This window comes from Cynocephalus volans, chromosome 4, assembly GCF_027409185.1.
Source record: "Cynocephalus volans isolate mCynVol1 chromosome 4, mCynVol1.pri, whole genome shotgun sequence".
NCBI classification, from domain to species: Eukaryota; Metazoa; Chordata; class Mammalia; order Dermoptera; family Cynocephalidae; genus Cynocephalus; species Cynocephalus volans.
In genome coordinates, this window is record NC_084463.1 from 152,755,477 (window position 1) to 152,771,829 (window position 16,353).

A 16,353-nucleotide genomic window follows, 5' to 3' on the forward strand; every position below is an offset into this window, starting at 1 on the left:
CACGGTTCTGCCTTAGTACAGGATTTTGTCTCTGGAAAGTAAAGCTCATGTTGGATATAGCCAGAAGTGAGAGTGATCAAGGTATGAAAGCCTGTTAAAGGCAGGTTGACTGCATGTGGGTGGCAGTTCAATTAGATATATGATCTTCCATTTGTCAGAAACAAAACAGGCATTCTCAGACACTAAATCTCAGTAAACTGGCCAGAATGCTTTATTTTCACAGTCCATAACTTGAGTATATAAATTCTTGTTCTGAAATCCCAGATTAAAATGAGCTGAATGAGTGGTTTTCTGTCCACTGATCTAGGAACAACCATGGCTCATAGCAACAGATTTTAACTGTTCTGTATTAAATTTATTTATTGTTTTGGTGGCTGGCCGGTGTGGGGAACCAAACTCTTGACCTTGGTGTCACAACGTCATACTCTAACGAACTGAGCTAACTGGCCAGCCCCTATTAAATTTATTTTAAAATCAGATTATTTTAGTTGGGATCTTCTCATGGATATTTTCTGCTACCTAGCTGGCTGCAAAAACTAATGGGGTTCATTTTACATTTTGATAGTTTAGGCTGCCTTTTTTTGTTGTTGCTGTCTTAGAAGTTTTCACATCAGCCAAATAATTTTATTGTCTTAACTAAGGAATGAGCCAAGTCAAAAGTTCTTACAAAGACAAGGGAAACATTTACTTTTGCTTGCCAGAGGTTCATTTCAAAAGATCACAGGCTTCTGACCTAAGAACCAATCTTGTTCAAATACACTGGTGACTGTGGGTGCTTTTTCAGTTGGCTATTCTGTTTTCAACACAAAATTGAGCTAGAACACTGTTGAGCCCTACCTAAAACAGCTCTTCAGGTGAAGCTTGAATATCATCCTGGCACTTGGTTCTCAACATTATCAGCAGAGTTGTGTCTGCTGTGGGAAAGTATTGACATTTCTGCCTCACATTTGGAGCATATTCCCCAATCTGATTTTGGTGGTTTCCTTGCCTGCTAATGAGATAATGCAATGAAAAGACCCAGATTCCCTCAGATCTTAGCAGTGCCTTGTCTTAAACCCTGACTCTTATAGAAAGGTACTTACCTCTTAACAGGCAGCCACATTTCAGCCAATTTGATAAATGTAAATTTTTTTTTAAAGAAAAACCCTAACAAATCAATTCCTAAATCAGAAAAGTTGCACAAAGGAGGGAAAAAGAGACAGCTTTCTGGGAGAGGAAGGAGATGTTCATGAGAAAGCCAACTAGGCTAAGCCTTACAATAGCATGGCCCTTCTAACATATTAATCTCAACCGAATACAGTAGGGGCTAGCCCCTACCCCAGCTACAAGATGCTCCCAAGGGAGTGTCCAAGAGCCTAGAAGGTAGTTTTTGTCAGGTTCAGTACAGCAGGAAAAGCCATCCTGGCAGAGTCCAGTGGTCCTGTTAGCGGAGGCTGCTGCTGCTGCTGGCCTGGGAGCTACCCATACCTGGGTGGTCTGGACTATGTCGGTTCTGTGGAAGACAAAGGAAGGGGAGTAAGAACAACTAGGAACTAGCCTTGGCCCTGAGCAGGACTGTACAGGAAAAACTGCAACCTGCCCTGGGTTTTCAATCTTGGGTCCAACCTGAGGCAAAGAACTCTACTTAGGACAGGGATGATATGTGGGGAAACTCACTGGGCTGCAGCAACAAGCCCCTACCCTACCTTCTTTTTCTTCTTCTCTTTCTTCTTCCTTTTCCGTTCAGGATCCTCCTCTTTTTTCTTTTTCTTCTTCTTGTGATCCGAATCGGATGGTGTTTCTGTAGGAGACATTGGGTGCCTATCACCTGTAGAGTTCAAAATACTCTACTGCTGTGAACTCTGAATACTACAGGAAAACCCCAAGTCAGGGCAATTGCTTTTTTTTTAAATGGCCAGAAAAGGATACAGAGACACTGTTAGAGCCCCTGTCCCAACTCCCTACTTGCCCAAGAGACCCCAGTACATCAGTTTTATCTTCAGGAGAATTTGGGAATCCAGGGCTCTAAGGAACTTCACTAGGTTTAACTGTGGAAGGTCAAACCAGAGTTGGAAGGTCAGGTTTTCTTGCTCTGAATAGAACCACTTCTTACCTGGGGGGACAGGATCCTGGGTACGGCTCTGTTTGTGCTTATGCTTATTCTTCTTTTTGGGAGGCTGAATATGCATCAAACGACACTGCTCTGGCAACTGAAGGAATCAAAGGAAGGTTCAGGTGAGTAGAGGGAGGAAATCTGCTCCCATTATCTTCTGTTCAGTAGGTTATGTAGGAACACACTTGGACAAAGAAGCTACTTCCATGCTTTCTAGGCCTCCCCATTTGCCTTCTTTCTCCCAAAGAGGGGACTTACTGGGCCAGTGTGGAGGCGGAAACCAGCCAGCATGGTCCCTGTGATAGGATTAAAAGAGCCACCAAGAATAGGGGGCTTCTCAATGAGGGAGCGGAGGCTGCTGTTATCATGGGAACCAGGCAGATCAATCATCCCTGGTAGGTCGGGCAGGAAGTTACTTAGCTTCTCCTTCACCTTCTTCCCACAGAATTTATTATAGGCATGTTCCAGGTTGTAGTGCGTGATGAGATTGGTGCTGCCTGTCAGCTCTGTGCTACCTAGAGAACAAAGAATAATAGAAAAAGACTAGTCCCACAGTAGAGAATTTATTTTTGTCATTGAGCCAGAGGGAAAGTGAAGGACTATATTTTAACCTAAATAAGGAATCTTTTAAGTGAGAATTATAAAATTTTAAATTCATTTTTAAAGTAAGAAACACCAAGGTCAAGGGTTTGTATCCCCATACAAGCCAGCTGCCAATAACAACCCCCCCCCCAAAACCCCCAAAAAAGTAAGAAACAGCAAAAGTAGATAATAATATAAACACTAAAAATCTAATACTATAGAATGGTAGGTTTGAAAGGGAAGGGAAAAAAATAGGCAAAAGTCCAAATAGGGCATAGATGGAAACTGCTCTAGCCCTGTGAAGGAGACATTCCACTTTCCATGGACTAACCAGAATAATAACTTACATGATGTTTACTCCATGCTAAACACCATTCTGAGTGCTTTTCATAAAATGTACTAGTGAGAAATTACATTCTCTGACATGACCAGGATAAAAGTACCTCACAGTTCAGCTACAACCATGGAAAGGGCCAAATTTGACCCAGTGGCTTGAGGATCTTGTCAAGGACCTGTTTGGTTTTGTTTTTTACTAGCAAGAAACACTAATCACCTTTATCTAGAAAAAGAGCCCGGGATTATTCTAGCTACCACTGCCTAACTTTTGTTACAACAACTTTATTCTTCCTCATAATACTGAGTATAATGCTTTGCCTAGAAGGAAGAAATGTTTGATTGGAAGTCGAGCAACTAGAATTCTAATCCTGTTTATCCTCCATACTTCAATTTCCTCTCATCTGTGGAATCAGATAATAGCTATCTTAAGTACACTTCATTTTTTTTCAAGGTTCAAATGAAAACATATTGAAAAGTATAAAATATTATATATACACGCAAAACATTACCAGTATATAAATACTGCATGGCTGACTTTTTTCCAAAGAATATAAACTTATTTGTAACTTAATAAGGACAGTGCAAACATTAGGTGCTCGATAAATATTTATTAAATGAACATGGTACTTTTCCTCTATATCTCTAGGCCTTACTCCATCCTTTCCCTTCCCTTTACTGCCAAATGTCTCAGAAAAGTAGTCTACTGTAATGGCAGGAGACTCAATGTCACAGTACCTCTCCCCATAACTGGTCAGTGCCTCTTGCCATTACAGTCTTCTGATTTTTTCCCCCTCTCTGCCAGCTCTCCTCCTTCCAGGTGGTTATGCTTAAGGCTCAGGTGAGAAGACACTTTGTACTTTTTCTGAACTCTTAATTAAGAGTTCAACTTGCTGCTTTAACTATTACTTCTACCAATATGATTTGTAAGTGTCTGCATCCCTAACTCCTCTCCTGAAAAAGAATCTTACATTCCCAACTTCTTAGTCAATTTCATGCAGATTCAATTTGTTTTTGTTTTTAAATTCCAAATCTTGTCCACATCATTCATAGCTACTCTATGTCAATCCGTGGCACCCATATTCTCCAGATATTTTTGGAAAGCAGTACTTCTCCATTCAAAAATCTCAATGGTTTTGGGCTGGCCAGTTAGCTCACTTGGGAGAGTATGGTGCTGAGAACAACAACGTCAAGTTTCAGTTCCCCATACCTGCCAGCTGTCAAACCCCCCCCCCCAAAACAACAACAAAAAACCTCAGTGGTTTCCAGTTACTCCCAGGAAAAAGCTCAAATTCCTTTGGCACTCAAGGCTAATCACATCTTACTCTAACTTAGCTTTGGTGCCTAATCAACCACTACTCCCCTATGCAAAATTTCTCATCCATCCAAATGGGTCTCCATTATCTCCTGAAAAAGCACTCACACATTGTTTCATTTTAGAAAAATTCGTCCTAATTTTCTTCACCCATATAAATTCAAGGTCCAACTCAAGTGACATTCTTGCTGTCATTTTGGATAACGATATATTACATTCTGAAAACCATTGAGTAGTTCCTAGTATTGTTCATTAAGATATTGTTAGTTACTGTGTGTGATGCAAGACCACATAATGAGATTAAATTTGACAAGAAATGATCACTACTTTATTTTTAAGCCCCATATTTGGCATCCCTAACTCAAGCTCCTTAAAGAGCAATAACCAGACTTATTATCTCTCTCCCCTTCTCACCACATGCACCCCTCCCCACACACCCAGGATTTGCCCAGTATTTGTCAAGTGATTGATATAAATAGGTACAATCAGAATAGGTAAGGCAAAAGAAAGGTTACAAAAATTGCCAGTAGGCATCAACTAACTAACCGAAGGAAAGTCAAGCTCTCTAAACTTCAGTCTTTCAATTATGAAACACAGATAACAATGCCTACCTCAAAGGGATGTTCTGAATATTAAATGCTATTACATATCAGGTTGTTGTAAACTTCAAAGTACCATAACAATATTTATGATTTCCCCAAGTCATGACGTGACACTAAGACTTGGGATAAACTGAAAGGCATCCTGGAAACTTAACATTTCCAAAACAACTCTTGATTTCCACCTCCTCACTCTTGTTCCTTCCTCATCTTCCTGCCAATTATTTAAGCCAAAAAACTTCAAGTCATCCTCAATTCTTTTCTCTCCTTCACTTCTATATTCTTCATTCCTGTCAGCTCTACCTCTAACATTTATCCTGCATCCATTCACTTCTCTTCTCCACTTCTATGCCCTGGTCAAACCATCATCTCTTTCCTGGACTACTGAACAGTAACTTCTGACTGATTTCCTCACTTTCCATTCTTCACATAGCTGCTTGAATGGTTAAAAATAAGTTAATTTGATCATGTCACTTCCGTGTTATATGGTTTCCCCTCAAACTTTAAATGCCTTATATTGCCTTATAAAGGCCTCTATCTCTCCCACCTTCATCTCCTACCACTCTTCCCCTTGTTCACTTCGCTATAGTCCAATGGGCCTTCTGTCTCAGATATTCCAAATTTTTCACATCAGGGCTTCTGACCTCATTTCTTCTATCTAGAATTCTCTCTCCCTCCTGTCCATGCATGGCTGGCTCTGCTCACATTTTAGCTCAAATGTTACCTACTCAGAGAGAGCTTCTCTTATCACTAGCTAAAGTAGTTCTGTCTCCTCAAGCATAAAGATCATGTTTTCTCTCCTAGCATTAATTACTATTTGATATTATCTTTCTAACACTTTGCCTTCATTTAGAACAGTGCTTGGTGCTTAACAAAATAACTTTTTTATATTTTTTTGGTGACTGGCCGGTACAAGGATCTGAACCCTTGACCCTGGTGTTAAAAAGTGGCGCTCTAAGCAGTTGAGCTTATCGGCCAGCCTCCCCCCCCCATAACTTTTTGAGTGAAGGAATTTGGCTCAATTGTAGTCCATTCTTTGAACAGATACAGAATGCCGAGGCCCTGAGAAGGAGGGAAACTTGCCCAAACCAACCAAAGTTTGTGGCAGACTTGAAACTAAAACCTGAGGTCCCCGGGGATGTTAAATCAGGACTCTCTACTTCCAAACTCGAATCCTGGATCATTTTTTAGGGAAGCCGTAAACCAGTGTGAGAGACAGTCCAGACATGGCGCGTAATAAAGTCCCGGAACTGCACACCCACCCATCTCCAACCCGTCCTATGAATTCAACTCAAACCCTTGGTTGTGAATCCCAACAGCCCTTGCGACTTGAGCTATACCGTCCGGGTACGCGTTGCCTCGGTTACCTCGCATCTCCGCCAACTAGCTGATAGCCACACCCATTACCTCCTCTCTATGATCTGATTGGCTGGCTTCGGCCAGGCCTCGTACTCACCTGGCAGTTCCCTCATTAAATAGAAGGGGCCACAACCAGCCACTGACTTGTCCGCGCCGGGAGGAGCCGTGGCTGAGGTGGGAGGCGGGGCCGTGCCGGGTCCCCCACCCGGAGGAGGCGGAGGAGGGGGTGGAGGCTTTCCTGGTCCGAAGCTGAGGGCGGTTGGAGGTGGTGGTGGGTCAGTCTGAGCGCCGAAAAGCGCTGTGAAATTCTCCATCGTCCCCTCCGCCTCGGCGCTGCCTTGGGTCTGGCTTTGGTGATTCTCATTGGACAATCCTTTCACGGGGTACCGCCCTCTTCCTCTAGGAGCCGCTTATCATTGGATAAGAGCCTCAGGCCCCTCGTAACTTTTCCGGCAACTACTTCCGTCGCTTTATGAGAACGTTCAGGAAGTGCTATCTAACCATGTTCAACTCTTCTCTGATATCTCCGCTCGCGGCAATCGCATGTCCAATAAAATGACTTAGGTGTAAAAAGGAACAGCTAGATTGACCAATAAAGTGTCATATCCCTTTTTCAGTTCTGACCCACCAAAGCGTCCAATCAGATATCTACTTCCGGGTGCAGAGGCGGTGCGTCCGAGACTTTGCCCAATCGAAGTCCCGGTGGTGGGAAGGCGGGACTAGAGCTACGGACGCCGGTGAGCGGCGGGCACCGCGACTGGCCAAAAGATGGCGGTCCTGGCACCTTTAATTGCCCTGGTGTATTCGATTCCGCGACTTTCACGATGGTTGGCCCGACCTTACTACCTTCTGTCTGCCTTGCTTTCTGCTTCCTTCCTACTCGTGAGAAAACTTCCGCCGCTGTGCCATGGCCTTCCCACCCAACGCGAAGACGGCAACCCGTGTGACTTTGATTGGGTGAGCGCCCTCGGTCTTTTTACCCCCGCGACCTTGACTGTCCTTGCCCCTGCGGGTGCGTCTGGGAGCCCCAGAGCTCACTTTTCTGAGGACACCTGAGGTTCCAAACCTGTAGTGGATTTACAGGCTATTAGAGTGTAGAACCCGGACCGTCAAGTTTAAGATGAGGAAACAGAACGGACTAGTCGCCCCTGCAAAGCAGCTGAGGGTCTTCTGATTCTTCAGTCCAGGCTTCTTTCCATCTCACCATTCGTACTAGTCAACAGCCCTACCCAAACTACACACATACAGCGTTTAACAGTGCTGCTTATTATCTAAAGCCTCTTGAGGTAGAAAGGACGAATAGGAGTATTCCTCTTTTCGGACAAGTTATTCCTGTTTTATTGACGAAGAGATTGACTTCGGACAAGTTAGACGACTTGTCCAAGGTCACACAGCTAGTGAGTGCCTGCGGCTTGAACTACTCTTCTGGCCATAGTACGGGCGTGTTCTATCAGCCATTTCTTAATTCAATAAACATCTTTATGCTAGGCGCCGTGCTGGATCCTGAGGGTGCAAAAATGAATAAAATTTTAAGGCCTATTATTGAAAAGGAATTATGAAAAATACATTAATCCACCCTAAGTCCTTTGCTATGCTTCCTCTGTAGGAGTGGAGGGACCGCTAGGAAAAAAAATGAGTTAAAGCTCTATGCCCTCTGCTATATGCAGTGCACCTATGTTCTGATGGAGGGGGCTGTCCAGAATTTTTTTTTTCCAGCCCCCAAAATGAGTCTTGATCTTTACCAGAACTCACTCTCTTACTTTTTCCTACCATTTTTTGTTTATTCTTTTCCTACTTTCTCTGTCCTTTCCAAGACAGTGTCATTAATTAGTTCAGACGTAGCCGTGCTATTTCAAAAGATCTGGTTAAGTGTTTTTAATAAATCTAAGGGACCTTTTATAGAATTCATTTCTCTGTATACATTTGTTTACTAATATGCAAAATACTGGAAGTTTTTATATTTTCTATTACTCTGATAGAACTTTTTTTTTTTTTTTTAAACTACTTAAGGTTAATAGCCAGTTTTTGTTTTCCTGGAAAATTCATGGTTTACTGGTTTACATGGTTTACCTTGGTTATTAGGAAATTAGGGAATAAGGTAAATAACATTAACATTATAACAGGTAAACCCCAAATTTTAGTGACTTAACAGAATAAAAGTTTATTTCTATTTTATGAAATAAAAAGAAAGAATCAGCATTTACTTTGCTTTTTCTATGTATACAGGTTGAGCATCCCAAATCCGAAAATCTGAAATCGGAAATGCTCCCAAATCTGAAACTTTTTGAGTGCCAATCTAACACTCAAAAGAAATTCTCATTAGAGCTTTTCAGATTTGGGATGCTCGACTGTAAGTATAATGCACATATTCCAAAATCAAAAAAAATCCAAAACACTTCTGGTCTTTCAGGGTAACCAAATAATTGATAAGGGAATGTTGATTTCTTAGAGGAATTTAAGCTATAAATACAGAAAGAATGATAGAATTTAAAAAACATTGGTTAGCAACCACTAATGAAATAGGAAATCTAGGCAGTGATCATTTGTTGACACTAAAACCATCAGATGAAAGATAATGTGTATTCTAAAGTGATACAGTAGGGGCTACCTAGCACCACGTATGGTGTATTTTTGCGAAAAGGTTTTGATTTCATTGTATTCAAACTTCTAGATTTCATTACTACTTTACAAGAAATATGGGCAACAGAGGATCATCAGCAGAACACATACCATGAGTATGCAAATAGCCAAATCCAGAAAGCGGGGAAAGTCTACAGTACGAATGACTTACTGTCTTTATTTATTTATTTATTTTTGGCTGCTGGCCGGTATGGGGATCTAAACCTGTGACCTTGGTGTTACCAGCACCACACTGTAATGAAGTGAGCTAACCAGCCAGTCCCCTAGTGACTTACTTTCTTCAATAGATAAATAGCATGGGGTAAAAAGGAAGAGCAGGCATCCATGAAAGATTAAAGAAGACCAAAGAAACACATCAGTGAAATGCAGCATGTGGATCTTGCTTGGATCCTGATTTGAACAAACAACTGTACAAAGACATTTTAAGATAATTGGGATCATTTGAATAAGAAGCAAGTATTAGATGACAGTAAGGAATTATTTTTAATTATGTTAGGTATGTATGGGACATAGAAGAAGACTCAGCTTCTGCTACTACACTCTCACAACACAGAACGATTCTCTTACTTCTGGACACCAAGAAGTGTGTGGGGACTTCTTCCCACCAACAACCAGTTTTACAGCAGACACCAATAATTCAATTCAGTTCAGTTCTGACATTATCTACCTGGAGTGTCAGATCCCGCAGGTTGAGGGCTCAGTCCCATAAGACTGCTCTCTCTTTAGATGCCAATTGCAGATAATAAGTTGTCACCTATACTTCTGACCAATGGGCTATAAATTAGGGTTGTCACTACTCTCTTCAGGTTCAACTAATTTGCTAGAGTGGCTCACAGAACTTATGGAAACACTTTACTTACATTCATTGGTTTATTGTAAAGGATATTACAAAGGATGCAGATGAAGAGGTGCATAGGGCTAGGTTATGTGGGAAGGGGTATGGAGCTTCCTTACCCTCTCTAAAATTCTCTAACCCACCCAGTTTCATTCATGAAAACCCTTCCTAATTTCTGCTTCAGATGTAGTAGTTACTAAGATCTGGTATAATCTCCCACTCCCACTTTACGTGTCCATATCTAAATCCAGTCAGTTGCTTTTTGTTGGAGGTTGAGGCTAAAAACCTAGGTCCCTGACTCCTAGCTATGAATGACCATTGGTTGGTTTTATCTGAAATGACAAGTTGGCCCTCTATATTATAATAAACACAAGGGTACCGAAGGCCTTAATCCATTCAGTCTATGGTCTCCCTCCCCACCCCATGCTCTTTCTCAAATGGTTCTTGTTATTCTTCATTGCCATCAGAACTCTGAAATTATCTTGTCTGTCTTTGTCATGTTTACTGTTGGTCTCATTTGCTTACTTAGTGTGTACATTCTAGAAGGTGAGAAAGAACTGGAAGCCAAGGGTATTGAAAAGGGCTTTTGAGAGCTCTGAAAGCCCCCTTTAGCCCTCAAATTATATCAAAGGTGCATAGGTTATCACTCTGAATATTGGGTGGAGAGGAATGATTTAATTTAAGAAAAGCCAAACTAATGGAATAGTCAGATATTGTATTAATGGACTATTACCAAGGAAGGTTCCTTGAAAAAGTTTTATTTTACCAGAGTCATACTGAGTTGGTTATAATAATTATACCATATCATATTTCATACTACCCTTTCATATCCATTATCTCATTTAGTTCTCACAGTATCATTTGAAATACATATTGTTCAATTGAGGAAACCAAAGTTCAAGGATTAAGTGATTTGCTGAAAGGCACCAGCTAGTTTGTGGCCAGAGTACAGCCTGAACCTAGATATTCTGACTGGTGTTTTTCCTACTACCCCTTAGCTGACTCCAGTTATTCCCAGTTTGGATCTGTTAGGTTTTATTCCATATTTGGTTCTCTTACCCGCCTACAACAGCTCTGTTCACTGCATTCCTGTCACTTTAATTCTGTTCCAGAGAGAAGTGGAGATCCTGATGTTTCTCAGTGCCATTGTGATGATGAAGAACCGCAGATCCAGTAAGTTTTGTCTGCTTTCCAGTCTCTCAGGGTTGCCTAATGCCTTCCAGAGGTGCTTTCATTCATTTGCTGAACTTGTCCCATGTTTTATGCCAAGGCTGATTTTGATCTTGGACTTCTATCCCTCTCCACTCTCCCATTTTAAAGTGCCCCAGGAAGAGGGACAAAGAATAGGATATAGGAGTCTTCAGCCCAGCCTGACCTGTGACATCTCTGTGTTTCAGTCACTGTGGAGCAACATATAGGCAACATCTTCATGTTTAGTAAAGTGGCCAACGCAATTCTTTTCTTCCGCCTGGATATTCGCATGGGCCTGCTTTACATCACACTCTGCATAGGTGAGGAGGCTACCTTTCTTTGGGTTCTTTGTAAGACTATGTTGAGAAAGACTTGATTGTGGAAACCAAATTCAGTTCCAAACAGGCTCCTCCTTACCCTTCTTCTATATCTTGCACCTAATTATTTCTGTATCTCAGATGTTAAGCTACAGATACTGTATTTTAAGGGGAAGGGAATGTGTTGGTGCTCTCCATATGGCCACAAATGTGTATTCTTTGATGGCTGAAGTCCTTGAGTTGATGTGGAAGTAAATACCCTGCAAAAGGCCTTATATGTTTTTGCTGACATTTTCTTTCTGTGTTTAGTGTTCCTGATGACATGCAAACCCCCGCTGTATATGGGCCCTGAGTATATCAAGTACTTCAATGATAAAACCATTGATGTGAGTGCTCTTCCTTCCTTCTGTTTCTTGGGTTCTTGGTGGGTGATCTTGTGGTTGTGCTCTCTACTCAGTAGCAAGAACAACAGTGCTTCAAAGTGGAAGTTAAGGACACTAGCTCATTATGGGAGCCAGGGAAGAGGGGAAGCCAGGATGAGGAATTAGACCCTAAGGTCTGAAGTTTCCCAGGAACGTATGTGTTCCAGCTCACTGTTTCTTCCCTGTGTGTGGCAGGAAGAACTGGAGCGGGACAAGAGGGTCACTTGGATTGTGGAGTTCTTTGCCAATTGGTCTAATGACTGCCAGTCATTCGCTCCTATCTATGCTGACCTCTCCCTCAAGTGAGTAGTGCAAAGGTGGGGGATGATGGAGATTGAGATGCTGTACCTTTACTCTCATTGTTTTTGGCCTTGATTTGTACACTTGAAACCAAAGGCATTTCCCCTTCCCATCCCCTAAATATCTATTCTTTTACTTCCCTCAATACATCCTTTTTTCTCTGTATGTTGAATGATACATTCTTCTCAGGTACAACTGTACAAGGCTAAACTTTGGGAAGGTAGATGTTGGACGCTACACTGATGTTAGTACAAGGTATGTAAATACCTCGGAAGAGGATCTGAGCAGGGAATCACTTTGAGTAATGTATGCAGGTGCATTTACAGAGTCCTTTCTGGGCCCCGTAGGTACAAAGTGAGCACATCACCCCTCACCAAGCAACTTCCTACCCTGATCCTGTTCCAAGGTGGCAAGGAAGTAATGCGACGGCCACAGATTGACAAGAAAGGACGAGCTGTTTCTTGGACCTTCTCTGAGGTACCTGGAAGGAAGGGCAAGTGGTTTGGAGAAGGCTGTAGAACAGTAGATGATGGGCTTTGGAGCCCTACCTAGGTTTGATTTCCGGCCCTGCCCCTTTCCCACTAGCTTTGAAGGTGTGGACTAGTTACTGGACCTTATTTATTCATTCAGTAAATTTATATTACGTGCCAGACCTGATAGTATGAGGGAACAACTATTAGTTAAGACTCAGTCTCTAGGGTTCCTGCACCCATAGTCTGTAAGTATTAGGTTCCTCATTGGTAAATTGGAGACAACAATCCTCACAGGATTGTTTTTCAGATTACATTAAATAATGTAGGTATAATTCGTGGCACAGTGATTGGCACATATGGGTACTTAAACATTGGATGACTTTTCTGGCTACCTAAAAAGAGGAAAGTTGGGTTAGAGCAGATTTCTGTCCTTTGTTTCCTCTCCTTTCCTAGACTTTGTCTAAATAATTCTTATTTCTCAGGCTCTGAACTCTCCCTTCCCACCTGGATCCTGATGTGTGCATCTCTTTTGCGCAGGAGAATGTGATTCGCGAATTCAACTTGAATGAGCTATACCAACGGGCCAAGAAGCTATCAAAGGCTGGAGATAATATCTCTGAGGAGCAGCCTGTAGCCCCAACCCCCACCACAGTGCCAGATGGGGAAAACAAGAAGGATAAATAGGATCCCTCCTTGTCAATGCTTCCTCTCCTGTCAATTCCAGGCACCTTTGAGGCCCTGCTCCTTCTGTAACCACAAGCCTTGCCTGAGACTGAGGCCTTTTATTTATGTTTTCCCTGTTTGGCTGTGCCTGGGTCGGGCAGGGTGCTGCTTCTGATTTTAAAGAGGCATCCAGGGAATTGTCAGGCACCCTACTGGAAGGCCTGCCCTGCTATGGCCAACTGTTTCACTGGAGGAAGGGAGAGATCTCATGTGATGGAGGAGGAAATGTGTTTCCCTCCAAGCTCGAGTCATTGTGTTAACTGCTATCCACCACTCAGACATCACCACCACCCTGTGGTTTTATTATTCCTCTTAGAGGACCTACACAGCCTAGTTAGACAAAAGATGCCTGGGTATAGAGTGATAAGAGTTTTCCCTCAAGGACTTCCTTAGCTTCCTTAGGCCCTTCTGGCTTGTTCTATAGCCTCAGGAAAAGTATAAGCCCATTTTGCCACAAGGAGAATCCTTTAACCACAGAGTTTTCATCACCGAAGAGGGTATTGAACAGTCCCCCTATTTTGCGGGGATTGAGAGGAAAGGGAATAGAGGCTTGAGACTTTTTTTGTGTGGTGTGACCTAGAAGAGAAAGCCCCTGGGCTTCATTGGGGTTTCACTAACCCTCCTACCTACTCCCCACACCCAGTTAGTTGATGGTTTTCCATAATAAAAAGACTGGGATTTCCTTTTGATTGCGCCTTTGTGTGTTTCTCTTGTATTAGAAAAGCCAGGTAACTGCAGAGGAATTGCCCAATTTCTTAACGTCACTATTTGATTTCACCAGGTGCAGGGCACTGACTCCCCAGGATTGGTGAGAGCTGGGGAAGCATAGTTTCAGCAGTGTTAAAGTAGGGACCAGACTACGAGGAGTTCGGTTGATTTAGCTTGGGATTGATCCGCCGATCCCAGGGAGGAACAGGATTTGGGGGAGGGTCATGGCGTACACCATTTAGCGCGACGTATAGGTACAGAAGAGCCTCCGCGTGAAGCGCGGCTTGCTTTCGGACCTACCTAGTTCACGCCCCCTAATGTCCCCACCCTCACCAACCTCCCCCCTCCAGCGCGTGCAGAGTGGTAGCGCCCGAGTGTCCCTCCTCCAGACCTCGTGGGCGCAGCCGCAGGCCACGTTTTCTCCCCCGGGTGAAGTTTCGCTCTGCGGGCGGAGTTTCTGGGCTGCAGTTTGGCGTTCGCAGTGGGGTGGTTCTGTCCGCTTCCCTCTCAGTGGTCTCGTCTCCACTGCATTCTACCCACCTCCCCAGACCTCCAGGTCGGCTCTGTTCCCGGCCGGGCTCTAGGGTATGGCTCCCCGCGGGAGGAAGCGGAAGGCCGAGGCTGCCGTGGTCGCCACGGCCGAGAAGCAGGAGAAGCTGGCGAACGGCGCGGAGGGAGTGGAGGCGGCGACCGTCATTATCGAGCATTGGTGAGCGGCCTGGAGAGTCACCGGGGGCTGGGGGAAGCGGGGACAATGGCGCTGCACACCAAGGGCGCGAGTCTCTAACTTCCCATCTCTCCCTAGCACGAGCTGACGCGTCTATGGGCGCAACGCTGTGGCCCTGAGCCAGGCGCTGCGTCTGGAGGCCCCGGAGCTTCCAGTGAAGGTGAACCCCGCCAAGCCCCGCAGGGGCAGCTTCGAAGTGACGCTGCTGCGCCCAGACGGCAGCAGTGAGTGGGGGGCCCGGGCCTCGGGGGAGAGGGGCATGGTGTCTGAAGTGAGGAAGCGCCAGTCTCAGAAACGGCGGCCACCCAATGATTTTTGGAGAGGCGCTCTTGGATTCCAAAGTAACTTCGCTTATTGGGCCCTTTTCCAGGTGCGGAGCTCTGGACTGGGATTAAGAAGGGACCCCCACGCAAACTCAAATTCCCTGAGCCTCAAGAGGTGGTGGAAGAGTTGAAGAAGTACCTTTCGTAGGGAGGTTTGGGCAGAAGCCCTTATGCTGAGGTTTGAAATGGAGGGGTGTGGTGAGAAAGGGAGGGGTTCATCTTGGTGCTACTTGCAAAGTAGCTCTTATAGTTCATTTCACAAGAGCATCTAAAAAAAACTTACTATCTCACTGCGTATTTCATTTCGTTTTATTTGAACTGTGTAATAATGATGGTAATGTAAATGACTATAGAAGGGCAATTTGTGTCCTTCAGAGATGCAGTTGATTGTTGCCCTGGGAGTGTGGACCAGTTTTGCATGTGTTTGAAAATTCATTTCCGCATTTCTGATGGGCTTTAATTCTTTGAACCAGTTGTAGCTCTTACTGGTTCCCTAATTAGTAAGTTAAAACCTTTTACAACTGTTTTTACGTTTGTATGAGTTAGTGATTTTCCCTTTTCAACTGGCAAAATCTTTGATGTTACTTCATGTGTGCTTACCTGTCCACTCTTCCGTTTTTCGTTCCTGTTGTGTTCTTTACTGTTATAGTCCGTGTGATAACAATATCTCTGCGATGATTTGACCTTGTCTTTGTTCCTGTGCTTTGTACATACAGAGCCCTGGCATGCGTCAGGCACTTGGTGTGTTGCATGCGATTTGGGGGAAGGATGCAATTTCTTGAGCTATTGGGTTTGTGAGTTCAAGGGTGTGTGTGTGGCGGGGGGGGGGGGGGGGTGTGTGTCTTCCTCAGCTTTTGTGATTGCCTGGATCCCTTCTCTAACCACTTTTCCTCACTCATTTTTGCAGCTTTCTGTCCCTGGTGATGATGGAGCATTTATGATGGGACATGGCCAAACTTCAGTCATGTGCCTGATGCCATGGTTTCTTCTCCTCCAGAAATGATGGTTCAGTTGTGAGGCAACCCTCTAGCTCTACTAAGGCATTGCAAAAGTTATGGGATTTGGTTTGTTCAATAAAAGTTGAAATAAAGCATTTGAATAATAGAGTAAAACTTAATCTTATGTTAAGGGATGGATAAAGCCAGCCTTGTGGGATTGGTGGTGCTTGTATTTTTCATAGTCCAAGGTCACCATTTGACCTCGAACTCCTAGGGTCTCTGGTAAAGCAGGTGAAATACTTGTAAAAACTATGGGAGCAAAGTAAAAAGTTATGTTTTAAGAAAGCAACTCTTTTTCAGCTCACTTCTTGGAAGTGATGACAAGTATATCTCCCTGGTCCCTGCAGAGGTTTTAGCTAGACTTCCCATACTGGCAATGAACAAGCCCCATGCACATTAGGTGCTGGACAACATTC

The 16,353-nt window shown here is 43.6% G+C and overlaps 3 protein-coding genes across 3 annotated transcripts; 2 read left to right on the forward strand and 1 right to left on the reverse strand.

Moving 5' to 3' along the window:
• Window positions 1-194: 194 nt before the first annotated feature.
• MED19 (mediator complex subunit 19) lies at window positions 195-6,699 on the reverse strand. Its single transcript, XM_063093295.1, has 5 exons — window positions 6,378-6,699; window positions 2,351-2,607; window positions 2,093-2,189; window positions 1,686-1,780; window positions 195-1,492 (listed from the first exon to the last, which is right to left on the reverse strand). Exons 1-5 carry the CDS (start codon window positions 6,592-6,594, stop codon window positions 1,424-1,426), a joined length of 735 nt encoding a protein of 244 aa, XP_062949365.1. The 5' UTR covers window positions 6,595-6,699; the 3' UTR covers window positions 195-1,423.
• A 294-nt stretch (window positions 6,700-6,993) lies between these two features.
• TMX2 (thioredoxin related transmembrane protein 2) lies at window positions 6,994-13,870 on the forward strand. Its single transcript, XM_063093881.1, has 8 exons — window positions 6,994-7,237; window positions 10,868-10,928; window positions 11,153-11,266; window positions 11,573-11,649; window positions 11,881-11,987; window positions 12,175-12,240; window positions 12,333-12,462; window positions 12,996-13,870. Exons 1-8 carry the CDS (start codon window positions 7,049-7,051, stop codon window positions 13,140-13,142), a joined length of 891 nt encoding a protein of 296 aa, XP_062949951.1. The 5' UTR covers window positions 6,994-7,048; the 3' UTR covers window positions 13,143-13,870.
• A 422-nt stretch (window positions 13,871-14,292) lies between these two features.
• On the forward strand, window positions 14,293-16,041 carry SELENOH (selenoprotein H). Its single transcript, XM_063095534.1, has 4 exons — window positions 14,293-14,598; window positions 14,695-14,840; window positions 14,987-15,117; window positions 15,847-16,041. The coding sequence occupies exons 1-3, from the start codon at window positions 14,477-14,479 to the stop codon at window positions 15,085-15,087; spliced, it is 369 nt and encodes a 122-aa protein (XP_062951604.1). The 5' UTR covers window positions 14,293-14,476; the 3' UTR covers window positions 15,088-15,117; window positions 15,847-16,041.
• Window positions 16,042-16,353: the final 312 nt, after the last annotated feature.